Source organism: Ostrinia nubilalis, chromosome 15 (assembly GCF_963855985.1).
Source record: "Ostrinia nubilalis chromosome 15, ilOstNubi1.1, whole genome shotgun sequence".
NCBI classification, from domain to species: Eukaryota; Metazoa; Arthropoda; class Insecta; order Lepidoptera; family Crambidae; genus Ostrinia; species Ostrinia nubilalis.
Window position 1 is genome coordinate 3,427,157 of NC_087102.1, and position 19,749 is coordinate 3,446,905.

Genomic DNA, 19,749 nt, shown 5'->3' on the forward strand with positions numbered 1-19,749 from the left:
AAGAACACATAAGTAAAATAATTCATGATAAGAACCTAAATTCGTTCAAATAACATTTTTATAGGAAAGTTTTTTCCCAAGATAAAATAGCTTTATATTAATCCAAGACATAATCTCAGTCTAATTATCAAAATCCTTGCACCAGTTGATACGTGAAAGTATGGAAATCTCTTAGGTTTTATTACGAGCGAACTAAGCGACTATGTAGGTATATTATGTAAGTAGTTATCTATTGTATCGATTTACAGTGTTTAAATTAATCTTGAAAATGGTTCGATTTCTTATTAACCTTCATTTGTCATTTACTGAAGTAGTAGGTAGTTTTTCGGAACAAAATAATGATTCCATACGTCTTTAATTTTGTTACTTGTTACTCTTTCACGCAAAAACTACTGGACGGAATTTTATTATTACAGTAATTAATTTTAAACTTTCGCGTTGCATACTTACAGTACTAAGCACCGGGGGAGAAACCGCGGGAAAACAATAAACTTTCAATAAAGAATAGTAAGGTCAAGGTCAACATGAACCAAGTTCTTTATATGCCTACCCTCATGCCCTTTTCTCCTCTATGAATAATTTAGAAAGAATGCTCATTTACCCACTGCATGCTCGTGCCGTGATGAGCTCATGCGATGAGTCATGGCGCCAAACAAAGATTTCAGCGCGCCAACCATTTGAACCAATATTTGCACCACAGAATACTAGTAGACTAAAAGGCGATTGTGAGTACAAAACAAATGAATTATTTAATTTATCATGAGCATTGTCAAGGAAACTATTTTTCCCAGACGCATTAAGTTTTTTAATTTCTATTTGCACACAGTAATAAAATTTTTTGTTAGTATGTAATTTGAAGAAGGTACGAGTAAGTCATTTTCATTTTCATGTTTAGTTATCTACGCTTTGAGTGAGAGAGATCGATGATGCTCTTCATCATCATTAGGATAGGACATTCACTGTACTTATAAATCATAAGTCAGCGTCAAATAATTCGTGACACCGAAAGTATTCAGTAAGTCCGCAATAAACTTTTGCCCACTTTGGGTGTCACGAACTTTTTGGCCACTTTGGGTGTCACGAACTTTTTGCCCACTTTGGGTGTCACGAACTTTTTGCCCACTTTGGGTGTCACGAACTTTTTGCCCACTTTGGGTGTCACGAACTTTTTGCCCACTTTGGTTGTCACAAACTATTTGGCCACTTTGGGTGTCACAAACTTTTTGGCTAATTTGGGTGTCACAATCTTTTTGACGCTGACTGTACCTTGTTGATAGTAAAAAAACAATGTTTTAATAATTATTATTTAGGTTTATTGTGTGTTTTAAGTACATTGATATGTTGCTTCAAAATATTGACTTAGATTAAATTGTACCGAGTGTAACGTGGAGATTGTGAAACATCACTTTTATAAGTCCTAGTTACAATAAGAAAACAGTATATTAATTATTTACTATTTGTGACATAATATGAAATCAGGAAACATAAGGATCGTTACTACTTTGTACTAAAATTGACAAATTTATGTAGGTACCTACTACTAATAACATAAGTAAATATTGCTTTTAAATTGCTGATAATGCATTAATATACGTAATCACATTATTATACGTTTAGTTTGATATTAAGGCGCAACAAACTCATACAATTATTTTCTTATTTTAATACACATAAAGTTAATCTCTTGTATTCACGTATGCTATAAACATAAATGCTAGCACATACGTTACACCTGATTTCTATGTTTTTACTATCTCTTTAAAATGTCGACTATCTTTTTCCTTCCTTTGATAATAAAAAGAGACAATGAACTGCCCTTTGATAATATCATATTAATTTGTTATTTTAATGTTACATCTCTTTGAAAAATAACAAAATAATCGCCAATATCAGCAAAATCTAGTAAAAACTGTGTTGTGTTAGAGATAGTTAAAATCTTAGAACCAAATCTATTTAAAATTTTAACATAAATCTCAACATAATATGGCAAAAAAAAATTAATACTTAAAACCAGTCTCTCATATTCACAAAACGTTAAACATACTTATTTTCATTATTATTATTACAGTTAATATAAATAATAGAAATCAGGACAGATGAGATCACTTACAGTAATAATATACTACATTAAAGCTTAAAATGTAAAATATAAAGTTTAAAATAAATAATCGAGATCCAAGCAGGTCACGGGAAAATTGTTAATAATACTTGTCATTTTGAATTATTAGGTTTATACCACAATAAATATATGTTTTGTACAGTCGTCAGAACATCAGGATAATTCATTTTTGTTGCAATATCACCCCTATTACAACAACAATAAGAAGCCAGCCTCGTGTTTACCATGATGTACCGTCTTCATTATGTTAGATTATTCTTGTCAAAGAAAGCAAACTAAAATAACATTTAAATAATATCAATTCAGAGTTCAAATTGTATAATAAATATGAAAAATCAGAGGCGGAGTGTAAACTTATCACAATATTATAAAGCGTGCTTACCATTACCGTAAGTCGCACACGCGTCCTTAAAGTTGCTCACATTAAAGACCGCGAAGTAATCGTCGTGAATGAACCGAACTATACTCTCTATTGGACACAAGTAAGTGTTGTACGTCTTCATATCATCCGCCGGGTCAACCACCTTCATGACGACATTCTGCCGGGACTTACAAAAACTCAACTTCCCAGTCACATCCTCACCATTATACACAACTCGGAAGAAAAAGTCTTGAGCCACCGCTTTCCGTTTCGTAAACTTAAACTCATCCCTCAAATCCTTCTTTCTGTACACCTCGAATATCATCCTCGAAGCATACTGGATATTGTAATGCTGGTAATTGTTCAGCCCCAAAGCTAAAATCAAAGCCTGCAACGTCTTATCGTGGCCAGAATATATCACAAACTTCGGCTTGTTTTCAGAGATCATCCGTATCATATTCTGCACTATGTTGTGTATCAAACCGTACGCGACCAGCAAACCTCGTCTCCTATTGTGCATGTTTTTAATCTCTTGTCTGTAACTCCATTCTAAGTACGCAAATAGCGACATAACGTGTTCCTTTCCTATGCAAAAGTCCTCAGTATTTTCTGGGGTCGGTTCCTTGTAATCTTCGTCGAAGTCCGTATCCATTCGTGCATCGTTCGGGAAATTGAAATCCGCGTCCAAGTTTTTCTTGACGATCACAACGTCGTCGTACGTATCGGCGTTATCCATGTACCTTTGCTGGTAATATAGCAGCTTTTCTCTTTCCATCTGAGCGTCGAAGTCTAAAGGCGCCTTCTTGTCTTTGCTGTCGTAGTATTTTCCGATGATATCTCTCGCTTTTCGTCCAATTTCGTTGTTGAAATCGAGCTGGTTGTTGATGTAGTCGAGTTCCATGTTCAAGGTATCAATGTCGACGTCGAGAAGGCTTCTTAGGGCGACGCTATCGCCTCTGAATCTCCTTTGGTGTTTGTGCACTCTGGGTTTCGGTTTCTTGGTCTTCTCCGAGCAGGGCAGCGGCGCGTCGTGGCACATGTAAGCCAGTAGGGCGTCTCTGACGACGTCTGGGTCGCTGTGTTCTTGAGACTCAAATAGCACCCGAGACAGCTTTGCGACTAGATCCTTGATGGCTGGGTGGGATTCGAGACGGTTTTTCGATTGGCTGTTGATTTTTCTGGAAAGAACAGTTTCATTTTATTGGTGATTTTAAGTACTAGTTAATCGGAACGGTTCGGTAATCAGGCATTTTATTTTTTATTATCAAATAGAGATTGGGGAAAACATTTAAAAAGTGCCGAGATCGATGACATCTGCAGGGAATTCCACTCCATGTCAAAGTCAAAAGATCAAATGATAAAGTCAATAACTTTTTAAAAAAATAAAACCGACTTCAAATGCGTGAACACAAAAAAAAACTAAAAATTAAAAATATTGCGTATAAAAAAGTTCATCCCCAATTTTCCACCCTTGGGGGTGAAATATTTTCTTCAAATTCGCATGAAACCACCCTTTTGATAATACCTATTCAACAAAAAAATAATCGTTCAAATTGATTTATAATCGGCGGAGATATTGCGTATAAAAAAGTTCATCCCCAATTTTCCACCCTTGGGGGTTGTTTTTTCTATTATTAAATTTAAATGGGACCACCCTTGAAGTATTACCTATACGCCGAAAAAAGATTTGTTCAAATCGGTTCATAATTGGCGGAGTTATCGCGTAACAAACATAGAAAAAAAAAAAAAAAAAAAACATACGGGTCGAATTGAGAACCTCCTCCTTTTTTGAAGTCGGTTGAAAATGTCTGTGCGTCTTGTTTAGACCATTTTATCGTAGTTACAATCGTCATGTATATGATATGATAAAGACTATTTTTTTTAAAGGTGAAGTGGCAATTTTATCTTTTAGTATGTAATATTTTGCTCTATCAATGCTTCGACACAATTTGGCAGGTCACTGTGCACAATAAAAACAAAGTGACGAATTAACACAGCTAGTCAGTTCGAGTAAATGACGAGATCTAGCCTGAAGCAAACAATAGGGTTCAGACATCCTAGTCAAATGACATACTTCTTATGAGCTGTAAAAACCATCGTTATCGATCAGGCTTCCAAGCTATTAAAAATCGAATTTTACAGCCAATTGAAAAGTGACTCATAGGCTATGAAACTACATTCACACACATTATATAAAAACGACATTCGCCATTTTGATGACTGATGAGGAAAGGGTCACCAACTTGTTGAGCGCATGATGCGCTGCGCAAGCGCAGTCCCTGAAGCAGAAAGTCACGCTGTGTGCCTCCCGCGCCGCCGCAGCGCGCGCGCCCGCCGCGCCGCCGCCCGCGCCCCACCACAGAGCTACTATAGATATATTTTAAGTCATTTAATTTGTTTAGTCAATTTAAGGAACCAACTAGAATTACGGAAACCACAGCTACTTGTCTAGATAATATTTTCTCTAGCTGTGCCCCTGACAATAAAGCTGTCATACACAATCTTACGTCAGATCACTGTGGTATTAAAGTAGAATTTATTTGTAATAATTTGAATAATAAAAGTAATAAAAATGCCGTATGTAGACCTGTAACCATTAGTCGTCTAGAACGTTTTAAAAATAATCTTGAAAATAAATTGCATTTAGTCCCGTATGTGCAGGGAGACCCAGATGCTCTTTACAATAACCTTTTCGAATGTATTAACACTAGAGTACACGCGCGGACTACTATAGTAGACCAGGGTAACATTTTACGCTATAACTTTTTGAAAACTTGCCCCAGAGAGCTGGCATTCCAGGAAAGCCTCGTTTACTAAATTTGTCAGTAAGCCAGTAAAGCTTGGGTCGCTAGAGTCTGCGCACTTTTTTAAAATTGGCTATCAAAACTGCGGGTCTACTCAAAAGCCCGAAATCACTTGACAAAAAAAATATGAAAGACTTGCAACAAATGGATTTACACCGTGTACCAGGCCGTAGAAAGTCATGAATACTATGACAGATAAAAAATTAATCATATTTTTTCAGTAAATTTTTTTTTGTTAACATTGGTCTCAGAGTGCAATTTTGGTCCAAAAAATTTACAACTTTTAAATCTGTTCATAATGTTTTATCCCAAATAGTTATATAATGAAACTTTGATAATAAAATAACTATAATAAACACTTTTATCATTTACATAATTATTCTATTCACAAATTGCTTACAAACTGATTTACAGTGATTTTAAATTGGCTTACCAGAGTAGGCCGCGCGTGTATTCGTGTAAAAAAAGGGGCGCGTGTACTGCAGTGTTAAAACCGAACATGACAAAGTTTTTACGGTAAAGCCATTAAAACCAAATACCAAATGTAAGTTTAGTGACTGGGCTACTAAGGGAATATACAAAAGTCGAAATACGTTATATGTACTTTATGGCATGAAAAAGTATAATAATAGTAGTATCTTTTCTTGAGCATGTAAAAAAGTATTCAAAAATTTTTAAGAAAGTTTGCTTCATGGCTAAGTCTTTTTATATTCGGGACAAGATAGGGAACGCCAGTAATAAAATAAAAGAAACTTGGAATGTTATCAACCGAGAGACTGGTAAACTAAAATCAAGAGATAATGACTTTTCTCTCAAAGTTCACGATAATTTGATATTCACCAAATTAACACTAGAAATAAAAATAAATTGGCTATACCCGCTTTTAGACTTAATAAAGTGTTTGCCACTTTTATGGGACAAGGTATCCATTTTTATAACAAAGTCCCTGATAAATATAAAGAGCTACCGTATAATAAATTTAAAGGTATAGTTAAAGATCACATGCTTAAAAAAGCCTATTATACAACTCGAGATTTTCTTAATGATAAGTCATCCTGGGAGTAGGATTATGGTCCTCTCATGCTCGCACTAAAAAGAATTAAAATGAAAAGTAATATTATATAAACTAATAATAATTTCTCAAATGTTATAGTGTCATGCTTCTCAATCTGGACTGTTACTTAGCTTTATTATTAGTTTTTTTTTAAAGAGATAACTTGGCATTGTCATTCTCACTAAAATGTCTCTGGGGTGGTGGCGTAGTGAGGCGGGTCGTTACATTCCCTCTAATATGGTCGAGTGAAGCGATGGCTGGTTCACTCGTCATGTCTGTGAACAGGCGCTGCTTTCGGGGACTGGTCAATCCAAGTTATTCAAATTTATGTATGCGAGTCATTTCTACTAGTACCTTAATATGTAAGTCTAGATATTAGCACGTCACTACCTTGTTTAATATACCACGCAATCTTGTATACCCATTCTTATGATACACCATACAAGAATGCATGGTAAATTCAGTGAACTGCTCCTGAATCGAATGTACCTACTACTACTATTTCTATTTATTTATATTAACCGGCAGACAGTGGTGACTGAGTTTGTTGCGGCGCTTCTTCTCAGCACTTGCCAAATGTTGGTCTCGAAGCGCTGGTAGGGTAAAAAGATTATGAGACATGTAGAGGCTCCTTAAGAGCATATGACGATTTGTAAGAACTATTTATTAGTCTAAACAAATAAAGAAATTTTGACTTTGACTTTTGACTTTGACTATAGTCTGGTCTGCGAGCACGTTAAATTTTGTCCAATGACCCCAAGCTACCCATCCTTATTGCTCGCGCGTAATCATGTTGCTGTCGCGCTAGCACACTCACTGCGGGCGCCCGTCGCACAGTCGCGACAGCAATATAATTACGCGCGAGCGATAAGGATGGGTAGCTTGGGGTCATTGGACAAAATTCTACGTGCTCACAGACCGGGTTTTAGAGATGATGCGTCATAGCATCAAGGTAGAAGACCCATTACTCACTCATCTCAGGCGCGCAGTTAACGCCTGGCAGCTGTGACGTCACATCGATGCTCTGGCATAGACAGGCCGATCGCGGGAAGGTGTGCGGGTAAGTGGGAGGGAGAGTCGAGTTCCAGCGAGGTATTCAGAAGTGTCGGATTAACGTAATGTCAAAGTAACGTTTGTCGGAGTTACTTAGGTGGCCGTACGCACATCGCAATTTTCTAAATATGACGGCCGCCATTTTGTTTAATGATATCATATTTTCGGATACAAGCAATTTATGGGTGGACTAAAGCCCGGTCTGTGAGCACGTAGAATTTTGTCCAAGCTACCCATCCTTATCGCTCGCGCGTAATTACATTGCCGTCGCGACTGTGCGACGGGCGCCCGCCAGTGAGTGTGCGAGCGCGATAGCAACATAATTACGCGCGAGCGATAAGGATGGGTAGCTTGGGGTCATTGGACAAAATTCTACGTGCTCACAGACCAGATAGTCTGGGGTATAAAGGGTCACCAACTTGTTAAGCGCGTGATGCGCTGCGCAAGCGCAGTCCCTGAAGCAGAAGGCCACGCTGTGCGCCTCCCGCGCCGCCGCCGCGCGCGCGCCCGCCGCGCCGCCGCCCGCGCCCCTCCATAGACCTACTATAGTCTGGTCTGTGAGCACGTAAAATTTTATCCAATGACCCCAAGCTACCCATCCTTATTGCTCGCGCGTAATCATGTTGCTGTCGCGCTCGCACACTCACTGCGGGGCGCCCGTCGCAGTCGCGACAGCAATATAATTACGCTCGAGCGATAAGGATGGGTAGCTTGGACAAAATTCTACGTGCTCACAGACCGGGCTCTAGAGATGACGCGTCATAGCATCAAGGTAGAAGACTCATTACTCACTTATCTCAGGCGCGCAGTAAGCGCCTAGCAGCTGTGACGTCACATCGACGCTCTGGCATAGACGGGGCGAAGTGCGGGTAAGTGGGAGAGAGAGTCCAATTCCAGCGAGGTTCGCAGTTAGCTAGATACCCGATCTAGCTAACTGCTCTAAGGTATAATTCGCAATTTTCTAAATATGACGGCCGCCATTTTGTTTAATGATGTCATATTTCCGGATCTAAGCACTTTATGGATATACTGTAAATAAGTGTCACCAAAATAAGTCAGTCGCCATTTTGTTTAATGGCATCATATTTCCGGACCCAGACACTGTATGAGTATACTACATAAAATTAATCATCACCAACTTGTTAAGCGCATGATGCGCTGCGCAAGCGCAGTCCCTGAAGCAGAAAGCCACGCTGTGCGCCTCCCGCGCCGCCGCCCGCGCCCCACGACAGAGCCACTAGAGATGATGCGTCATGGCATAAGGTAGAAGATTCATTTGTTAACTGCGCGCCTGGCAGCTGTGACGTTACATCGACGCACTGGTATAGACGGGGTGATCGCGGGAAGGTGTGCGGGTAAGTGGGAGCGAGAGTCGAGTTCCAGCGAGGTATTCAGAAGTGTCGGAGTAACGTAATGTCGAAGTAACGTTTGTCGGAGTTACTTAGGTGGCCGTACGCACATCGCAATTTTCTAAATATGACGGCCGCCATTTTGTTTAATGATATCATATTTCCGGATACAAGCACTTTACGGGTGGACTAAAGCCCGGTCTGTGAGCACGTAGAATTTTGTCCAATGACCCCTAGCTACCCATCCTTATCGATCGCGCGTAATTATGTTGCTATCGCGCTCGCACACTCACTGCGGGCGCGCGTCGCACAGTCGCGACGGCATTATAATTACGCGCGAGCGATAAGGATGGGTAGCTAGGGGTCATTGGACAAAATTCTACGTGCTCACAGACCAGATAGTCTGGGGTATAAAGGGTCACCAACTTGTTAAGAGCATGATGCGCTGCGCAAGCGCAGTCCCTGAAGCAGAAGGCCACGCTGTGCGCCTCCCGCGCCGCCGCCGCGCGCGCGCCCCACCATAGACTACTAGAGATGACGCGTCATAGCATTAAGGTAGAAGAACTCATCTCAGGCGCGCAGTTAGCGCCTAGCAGCTGTGACGTCACGTCCCGCGCCCCACCATAGCGCCACTAGAGATGACGCGTCATAGCATTAAGGTAGAACTTGTAGAAGACCCATTACTTACTCATCTGAGGTGCGCAGTTAACGCCTGGCAGCTGTGACGTCACATCGACGCTCTGGCATAGACGGGGCGAAGTGCGGGTAAGGACAGAACACACAGTGAAACGCAATTGCAACGAAACTGCAACTTCTAGTTATTTCCGAAGAGAGACCACACATGACGCGACCGTTTGAAACCGGTTTGAAATGGTCGCGTCATGTGTGGTCTCTCAACGGAATCTGTGGCAGAAACTTAGATGCAACTCAAAAGTAACTAGAAGTTTCAGTTTCGTTGCAATTGCGTTTCACCGTGTGTTCTGGGCCTATGTGGGAGGGAGAGTCGAATTCCAGCGACGTGCGCAGTTAGCTAGATCGGGTTGTAGGGTATAATTCACAATTTTCTAAATACGATGGCCGCCATATTTCTGGATCTAAGCGCTTTATGGATATGCTGTAAATAAGTGTCACCAACTTGTTAAGCGCGTGGTGCGCTGCGCAAGCGCAGTCCCTGAAGCAGAAGGCCACGCTGTGCGCCTCCCGCGCCGCCGCCGCGCGCGCGCCCGCCGCGCCGCCGCCCGCGCCCCACCATAGACTACTAGAGATGACGCGTCATAGCATTAAGGTAGAAGAACTCATCTCAGGCGCGCAGTTAGCGCCTAGCAGCTGTGACGTCACGTCCCGCGCCCCACCATAGCGCCACTAGAGATGACGCGTCATAGCATTAAGGTAGAAGACTCATTACTCATTCATCTCAGGCGCGCAGTTAGCGCCTAGCAGCTGTGACGTCACGTCCCGCGCCCCACCATAAAGCTACTAGAGATGACGCGTCATAGCATCAAGGTAGAAGACTCATTACTCACTCATCTCAGGCGCGCAGCTAGCGCCTGGCAGCTGTGACGTCACATCGACGCTCTGGCATAGACGAGGCGAACGCGGGAAGGTGCGTGGGTAAGTGGGAGGGAGAGTCGAATTCCAGCGAGGTATTCAGAAGTGTCGGAGTAACTAAGTAAGTAAGTAAGTAAGTCATAAGTGCCACTTGTGGTCTAAACTGAATAAATACTTTTGATTTTGATTTTTTTTTTATTTTAACGTAATGTCGAAGTAACGTTTGTCGGAGTTACTTAGGTGGCCGTACGCACATCGCAATTGTCTAAATATGACGGCCGCCATTTTGTTTAATGATGTCATATTTCCAGATACAAGCATTTTACGGGTGGACTAAAGCCCGGTCTGTGAGCACGTAGAATTTTGTCCAATGACCCCTAGTTACCCATCCTTATCGCTCGCGCGTAATTACATTGCCGTCGCGACTGTGCGACGGGCGCCCGCAGTGAGTGTGCGAGCGCGATAGCAACATAATTACGCGCGAGCGATAAGGATGGGTAGCTTGGGGTCATTGGACAAAATTCTACGTGCTCACAGACTAGATAGTCTGGAGTATAAAGGGTCACCAACTTGTTAAGCGCATGTCCCTGGAGCAGAAGGCCACGCTGTGCGCCTCCCGCGCTGAAATACAACGGCCGCTATTTTGATGACGTCATATTTTTAAAGTTGTCATTACATATTTGATGTTTAACAACATACTACAATTTTGTGCTGGTGTCGGGCCTTTCTCACCCTAAGCGAGCGTATTATGTATACTACGCAGTGGCGGATTAACGTATAAGCACTACAAGCACGTGCTTGGGGCCCCTGTTCTCCAGGGGCCTCCATCCTCTGCTGGCGTTTCATTTCATACCTACACTTAGGGTTCTTCTTCTTTCTTTCTTTTCAGCCAAATGACGTCCACTGTAGGGTTTGTACCCGGGTAATCCCGGAACCAAAAGAACCGGGAAAACCCGGGTTTTTTCGACAGCTTAAAAACCGGGTTTTAAAAATTCAAAACCCGGTTCTTTCGGTACTTTCGGGTTTTGCATATTTATCTAAAAATCTGTTATAGGTATTAGGCATGAGTCGTAACAAGAACATTGCGAACGTATAGAGAACCCAAAGATATCAGATTAGCTACTAATAAAGATTACCTACTTATTGGTTTTGTATTTTGTTTTTTTTTATGAGATAATGTAAATATTTTAAGCATTTTTCTTACACTTTTTTTAAATCACTGGCATATTTTTGTTTGCGCTTACGCTGCGACAGGTTATAAAGAAGATTGACGAGTATAACTTGCCACTATGCTTGGCGTTCGTAGACTATGAGAAGGTCTTCAATTCGTTCGGGTCTTGGGCAGTGCTTACAGTCTCTTCAGCGGTGCCGTATTGACTATCGGTATATCGAGGTGCTGAAGTGCTTGTACAAAAACGCCACCATGTCGGTCCGAGTACAGGAGCAGAGCACGAGGACGATTCCACTGCAGTGAGGCGTTAGGCAGGGAGATGTTATATCTCCTAAACTGTTCACCACTGCATTGGAAGACGCTTTCAAACTCCTTGAATGGAAAGGATTCGGCATAAACATTAATGGCGAGTACATCACTCACCTTCGGTTTGCCCACGATACTGATTGTGGTCATGGCAGAATCGTTGTAAGATCTTGGCACAATGCTCAAAGACCTTAATCGAGTTTCCTAACAGGTAGGCCTGAGGATGAATATGGACAAAACAAAGCTTATGTCCAATGTCCATGTTGCGCCCTACCCAGTTTCGGTTGGGAGCTCAATCCTCGAGATAGTTGACGATCCAGCTAGGTAGGTCCAATTTCGAAAAGGGAGTCAATCGTCGAATCCAACTCGGCTAGGCAGCGTTCGGGAAACTACGCAACATCTTTTCATCCAAAATACCTCAGTGCCTGAGGACGAAAGGAGTGATGATTTATGGCTCGGAAACGTGGCCTCTCACTATAGGCCTTATACAGAAGCTCAAAGTTGCACAGCGTGCTATGGAGAGGGCTATGCTCGGTGTTTCTTTACGAGATCGAATCAGAAATGAGGAGATCCGTAAATGAACTAAAGTAGCGACTTTAGTTCATTTACGGATCTCCTCATTTCTATGTCAGCGGATTCAGAGGACATAACCCGACGCGGACGCAGAACTGACGGCCGATGGGGCAGGAAGGTCCTGGAATGGAGGCCGCGTACCGGAAAACGCAGCGTGGAACGTCCACCCACAAGGTGGACCGACGACATCATAAAGGTAGCAGGGAAGCGCTGGACGCAGGCCGCTACCAATCGATCAACATGGAAAGCATTGGGGGAGGTTTATGTTCAGCAGTGGACGTCCTATCCTATGGTTTAAAATTAAATGATGATGATGATATTTTTGTGTGAGAGTTGGCAACACTCCTTCTCCTTTATTTGCTTTGCATCTGACAGTCAATATATAAATAGTCAAATATATCGATAAGTTGGATGAAAAAGACTCGATTGTGGTACCTCAATTGAAAACTAATTATTTTACTTTTTTTTTTATTTTTGGGAGTAGAATTTAGTAAAAATAGAAAAATATTGTAAATCATGTTTGTTGATTATTCCTAGTCTATTCAAATAAGTGTTATTTCAATAAAAAAACATAATCAAAATATTGTTTTTTTGGAACCGAAAGAACCGAAAAAACCGGGGCTCCCGGTTCTTATGACCGCCAGACCCGAAAAACCCGGTTCCTCAAACCAGAACCGATTCTGCATTCCCTAGTCCACTGCTGGACAAAGGCCTCCCCCAAGGTTTTCCACAATGAACGGTCCTGCGCTGCCCGCATACAGGCTCTTCCCGCGACCTTTACCAGATCGTCGGTCCACCTAGTAGGAGGCCTGCCCACGCTACGTCTTCCAGCCCGTGGTCGCCACTCGAGAACTTTCCTGCCCCAACGGCCATCGTCTCTACGAGCTATGTGCCCCGCCCACTGCCACTTGATTTTAGCAATTCTGCGAGCTATGTCGGTTACTTTGGTTCTCCTGCGGATCTCCTCATTTCTGATTCGATCACGCAGGGAAACTCCGAGCATAGCCCGCTCCATCGCCCTTTGGGTGACCTAGAGCCTTCTTATGAGGCCCATAGTAAGCGACCACGTCTCAGATCCGTATACCATCACTGGCAACACACATTGGTCAAATACTTTCGACTTGAGACACTGCGGTATTTCGGACGTGAGTATATGGCGAAGCTTCCCCAACGCTGCCCATCCGTTGGATTCGACGATTGACCTCTTTCTCGAAGTTGGACCTACCTAACTGGACTGTTTGTCCCAGGTATACATAATTGTCAACAACTTCGAGTGTAGAGTCTCCAACCTTCAGAGGAGTGGGTGCAACACGGACATTAGACATGATTTTTGTCTTGTCCATGTTCATTCTGAGGCCCACTTGTTGAGAGGCTCTACTGAGGCCATCGAGCATTGTGCCTAGATCCTCCAAGGTCTCAGCCATGACTACGATATCGTCCGCGAATCGAAGGTGGGTGATGTACTCGCCGTTGATATTTATGCCAAATCCGTTCCAGTCCAGAAGCTTAAAGACATCTTCCAGGGCGGTGGTAAACAGTTTTGGAGATATGACGTCTCCCTGTCTTACCCCTCGCTACAACTGGATAGGTTTCGAGTCCCGATCCTGGAGGCGGACCGACATTGTGGCGTTTTTGTACAAACACTTCGATATATCGATAGTTAATTTGGCACCTTTGGAGAGACTGTAGCACTGCCCAGGTCTCGACCGAATCGAAGGCTTTCTCATAATCCACAAACGCCAGGCAAAGTGGTTGATTATACTCCTCGGTCTTCTGTATAATCTGCCTTAGCGTATGTTAGGGAGGCTGAAAGTCGTCGAGCCTACGAGCGAGACGATTCGTAATGACTCTTGAAAACAGCTTGTAGACATGGCTCAGAAGTGAGATGGGTCTATAATTCTTCAACAAGGTTTTGTTACCTTTTTTGAAGAAGAGTACCACCACACTTCTGTGCCATGTCGTAGGCGTTTTTCCTTCGAGGATGACGGAATTGAACAGCTTCTGAAGAGCCCTTAGTACCGGCGTTCCGCCTGCCTTCAAAAGCTCAGCCGTGATTCCATCATCACCCGGTGCCTTGTTGTTCTTCAGCTGTTTGAGAGCCATTCTAATCTCGTACAGACTGACGTCCGGGATATCTTCGGTATAGTGTCGGGTCAGTCTAGCTCTTGGGTCTTCGGCTAGATTTGTGACAGGTGCACGTGCACTCGTGTATAATTGTCCGTAGAACTTCTCAACCTCTTCCAATATCTCCGGCCCCGACGAAATGGCTCTGCCATCCTCTGTCTTCAGCTTGGTCAGTTGACTTTGGCCAACAGACAGATCTCTTGCGAACACTTTAGAGCCCTTGTTTCGCTCAATCGCCTCTTTAATACGGTCTGTATTAAATTGGCGTAGGTCGCGAGTCAAAGACTTGGAGATCTGTCTGTTAAGGCGCCGATACTGAGCAGCATCTTCAGAGGACTGCAAAACCAAGTTCCGTCTCTCTTCCATGAGTTGATTGGTGAGGTCAGAGATCTTTTTGGTTCCTTTTGAACGACGGGTTTTAAAGAACTTAGACCCAGTCGTTTGGACAATTTCCACGAACCTGTCATTGTATTCGTCCACATTTTCGCAGTCTCCTAGGCATTCGAAACGATTTTGCAACTCGAGCTGAAAGCTTTCGGGGTTTTGGAGTTGGATGGGCGCTGGGCGGAGCGTAGACTTCATCAGTCGACATCTCTCGAGCTTGGGTCTGATATTCAATGTGCCTCTTACCATTCGGTGATCGCTTCCTGTTTTGACCTTAGGGTTGCCAGGTCCAAAATCACAAAAGCCGGACTTTGTGCTTCATTTGGCCGGATATTTTACCCTAAAAGCCGGACATGTGCCGGAGGGGGAGAGGGGGTGCAATTAGTGTCAGCTCATGAGTGAGTTACTCACCAACATCCTGATATGATCCTTCATATGATTCTGTGGCTCGACTTTCGCCTGGCGCGGCAACCAAATAAAAAGCCTAACAAAAGCCGGACAGGCCGGACAAGTCCCTAAAAAGCCAAACATGTCCGGCTAAAGCCGGACGCCTGGCAACCCTACCTACACTAGCTGCGCCCGCGAATTCGTCCGCGTAGAAGCCGAAATATTCTCATAGGATTTATAAATGGTTTTTTAAAATGTAACAAACAAACGAACTCTTCAGCTTTATAATATTAGTATAGATTTTATCGAGATTCATCCACAATATTTATATTTTGATGAACTTTCATTTTATACTTTCTACCTTCCATTCCATTCCTTCCGTGTCCATTTAAGCAATAGAGGGCCTACACAGGCTCTGTGCTTAAGGCCTCGGATACTCTTAATCCGCCACTGATACTACGTAAATGTCACCAACTTGTTAAGCGCATGATGCGCTGCGCAAGCGCAGTCCCTGAAGCAGAAGGCCACGCTGAGCGCCTCCCGCGCCGAAATACTACGGCCGCCATTTTGATGACGTCATATTTTCAGACTCGCAAAGGTTTTGTACGGGTACCGGGCCTTTTTCGCCCTAAGCAAGCGTATTATGTATACTACGTGACTGTCACCAACTTGTTAAGCGCATAGTGCGCTGCGCAAGCGCAGTCCCTGAAGCAGAAGGCCACGCTGTGCGCCTCCCGCGCCGCCGCCGCGCCGCCGCCCGCGCCCCACCATAACGCTACTAGAGATGACGCGTCATAGCATCAAGGTAGAAGACTCATTACTCACTCATCTCAGGCGCGCAGCTATAGTCTGGTCCGCGAGCACGTAGAATTTTGTCCAATGACCCCAAGCTACCCATCCTTATCGCTCGCGCGTAATTATATTGCTGCCGCGACTATGCGACGGGCGCCCAGACCAGACTACCTATAGCGCCTAGCAGCTGTGACTTCACATCGACGCTCTGGTATAGACGGGGCGATCGCGGGAAGGTGTGCGGGTAAGTGGGAGGGAGAGTCGAATTCCAGCGAGGTGCGCAGTTAGCTAGATCGAGTTCTAAGGTATAATTCGCAATTTTCTAAATACGACGGCCGCCATTTTGATGACGTCATATTTTCGGACTCGCGAAGGTTTTTAAGTTAGTAGTGCAAGTGTAAATTTGGTGCTGGTATCGGACCTCTTTTTACCCTAAACGAGCTTAAATAAATGTCACGAACTTGTTAAGCGCGTGGTGCGCTGCGCAGGCGCAGTCCCTGAAGCAGAAGGCCACGCTGTGCGCCTCCCGCGCCGCCGCCGCGCGCGCGCCCGCCGCGCCGCCGCCCGCGCCCCACCACAACGCTACCAAAGACTGAAACGTGCGCCGGTAGCGCGTGAACCCGCACCCTTCTTAGAGCCACAAGGATGATGCGTCATGGCATAAGGTAGAAGATTCATTTGTTAACTGCGCGCCTGGCAGCTGTGACGTTACATCGACGCACTGGTATAGACGGGGTGATCGCGGGAAGGTGTGCGGGTAAGTGGGAGCGAGAGTCGAGTTCCAGCGAGGTATTCAGAAGTGTCGGAGTAACGTAATGTCGAAGTAACGTTTGTCGGAGTTACTTAGGTGGCCGTACGCACATCGCAATTTTCTAAATATGACGGCCGCCATTTTGTTTAATGATATCATATTTCCGGATACAAGCACTTTACGGGTGGACTAAAGCCCGGTCTGTGAGCACGTAGAATTTTGTCCAATGACCCCTAGCTACCCATCCTTATCGCTCGCGCGTAATTATGTTGCTATCGCGCTCGCACACTCACTGCGGGCGCGCGTCGCACAGTCGCGACGGCATTATAATTACGCGCGAGCGATAAGGATGGGTAGCTAGGGGTCATTGGACAAAATTCTACGTGCTCACAGACCAGATAGTCTGGGGTATAAAGGGTCACCAACTTGTTAAGAGCATGATGCGCTGCGCAAGCGCAGTCCCTGAAGCAGAAGGCCACGCTGTGCGCCTCCCGCGCCGCCGCCGCGCGCGCGCCCGCCGCGCCGCCGCCCGCGCCCCACCATAGACTACTAGAGATGACGCGTCATAGCATTAAGGTAGAAGAACTCATCTCAGGCGCGCAGTTAGCGCCTAGCAGCTGTGACGTCACGTCCCGCGCCCCACCATAGCGCCACTAGAGATGACGCGTCATAGCATTAAGGTAGAAGACCCATTACTTACTCATCTCAGGTGCGCAGTTAACGCCTGGCAGCTGTGACGTCACATCGACGCTCTGGCATAGACGGGGCGAAGTGCGGGTAAGGACAGAACACACAGTGAAACGCAATTGCAACGAAACTGCAACTTCTAGTTATTTCCGAAGAGAGACCACACATGACGCGACCGTTTGAAACCGGTTTGAAATGGTCGCGTCATGTGTGGTCTCTCAACGGAATCTGTGGCAGAAACTTAGATGCAACTCAAAAGTAACTAGAAGTTTCAGTTTCGTTGCAATTGCGTTTCACCGTGTGTTCTGGGCCTATGTGGGAGGGAGAGTCGAATTCCAGCGACGTGCGCAGTTAGCTAGATCGGGTTGTAGGGTATAATTCACAATTTTCTAAATACGACGGCCGCCATTTTGATGACGTCATATTTTCGGTTCGCGAAGGTTTTTAAGTTAGTAGTGCAAGTGTAAATTCGGTGCTGGTATCAGCCCTTTTTTACCCGACTGCGCCAGGGGGAGGGTTATGTTTTTGACCCTAAGTATGCGGGCACGAAACTGGCGATGGCCGAGCGATGGCGGGTCGACGCGACGGCTCGCGCGTAATTATGTTGCTATCGCGCTCGCACACTCACTGCGGGTGCCAGTCGCACAGTCGCGACAGCAATATAATTACGGGCGAGCGATAAGGATGGGTAGCTTGGGGTCATTGGACAAAATTCTACGTGCTCACGGATCAGGCTTTAGAGTATATGGAAGCGTCACCAACTTGTTAAGCGCGTGGTGCGCTGCGCAAGCGCAGTCCCTGAAGCAGAAGGCCACGCTGTGCGCCTCCTGCGCCGCCGCCCGCGCCCCACCATAACGCTACTAGAGATGATGCGTCATAGCATCAAGGTAGAAGACTCATTACTCACTCATCTCAGGCGCGCAGTTAGCGCCGGGCAGCTGTGACGTCACATCTATGCTCTGGCATAGACGCGCGCGTGAACCCGCACCCTTCATAGAGCCACAAGGATGATGCGTCATGGCATTCGTTTGGTATGTAGGGTATGATTCGTAATTTTTTAAATACGACCGCCGCCATTTTGATGACGTCATATTATTTCCCTAAAGTTCCTAGACTTAGGGCCTAGGCTAAAATTCACGGGGACGCCCGCACGCGTGTCTCTGTAGAAAAAATTTATGAGCAGCGCAGAATGGCGCGGTCGCGTGAGATGGGTTCACACACGCGCGGCGATGGGCGGGTTCTCCGTGTATTCGCGTAAGTTTTAGCGTAGTCTATTACAGCTGAAATCGCGACAGTTTTTAAGTTTAAACAGGAGATATTAAGCAGATGCGCTGCGCAAGCGCAGTCCCTGAAGCAGAAGGCCACGCTGTGCGCCTCCCGCGCCGCCGCCGCGCGCGCGCCCCACCATAGACTACTAGAGATGACGCGTCATAGCATTAAGGTAGAAGAACTCATCTCAGGCGCGCAGTTAGCGCCTAGCAGCTGTGACGTCACGTCCCGCGCCCCACCATAGCGCCACTAGAGATGACGCGTCATAGCATTAAGGTAGAACTTGTAGAAGACCCATTACTTACTCATCTCAGGTGCGCAGTTAACGCCTGGCAGCTGTGACGTCACATCGACGCTCTGGCATAGACGGGGCGAAGTGCGGGTAAGGACAGAACACACAGTGAAACGCAATTGCAACGAAACTGCAACTTCTAGTTATTTCCGAAGAGAGACCACACATGACGCGACCGTTTGAAACCGGTTTGAAATGGTCGCGTCATGTGTGGTCTCTCAACGGAATCTGTGGCAGAAACTTAGATGCAACTCAAAAGTAACTAGAAGTTTCAGTTTCGTTGCAATTGCGTTTCACCGTGTGTTCTGGGCCTATGTGGGAGGGAGAGTCGAATTCCAGCGACGTGCGCAGTTAGCTAGATCGGGTTGTAGGGTATAATTCACAATTTTCTAAATACGATGGCCGCCATATTTCTGGATCTAAGCGCTTTATGGATATGCTGTAAATAAGTGTCACCAACTTGTTAAGCGCGTGGTGCGCTGCGCAAGCGCAGTCCCTGAAGCAGAAGGCCACGCTGTGCGCCTCCCGCGCCGCCGCCGCGCGCGCGCCCGCCGCGCCGCCGCCCGCGCCCCACCATAGACTACTAGAGATGACGCGTCATAGCATTAAGGTAGAAGAACTCATCTCAGGCGCGCAGTTAGCGCCTAGCAGCTGTGACGTCACGTCCCGCGCCCCACCATAGCGCCACTAGAGATGACGCGTCATCCCAAGCAGCACGACAGGCT

The 19,749-nt window shown here is 45.0% G+C and overlaps 1 protein-coding gene across 1 annotated transcript; it reads right to left on the reverse strand.

Annotated features, from left to right (window-relative positions):
- Nucleotides 1–2,475: 2,475 nt before the first annotated feature.
- On the reverse strand, nt 2,476–9,917 carry LOC135078804 (uncharacterized). The gene is made up of 2 exons (XM_063973365.1): nt 9,876–9,917; nt 2,476–3,658 (listed from the first exon to the last, which is right to left on the reverse strand). Exon 2 carries the CDS (start codon nt 3,517–3,519, stop codon nt 2,485–2,487), a length of 1,035 nt encoding a protein of 344 aa, XP_063829435.1. The 5' UTR covers nt 3,520–3,658; nt 9,876–9,917; the 3' UTR covers nt 2,476–2,484.
- Nucleotides 9,918–19,749: the final 9,832 nt, after the last annotated feature.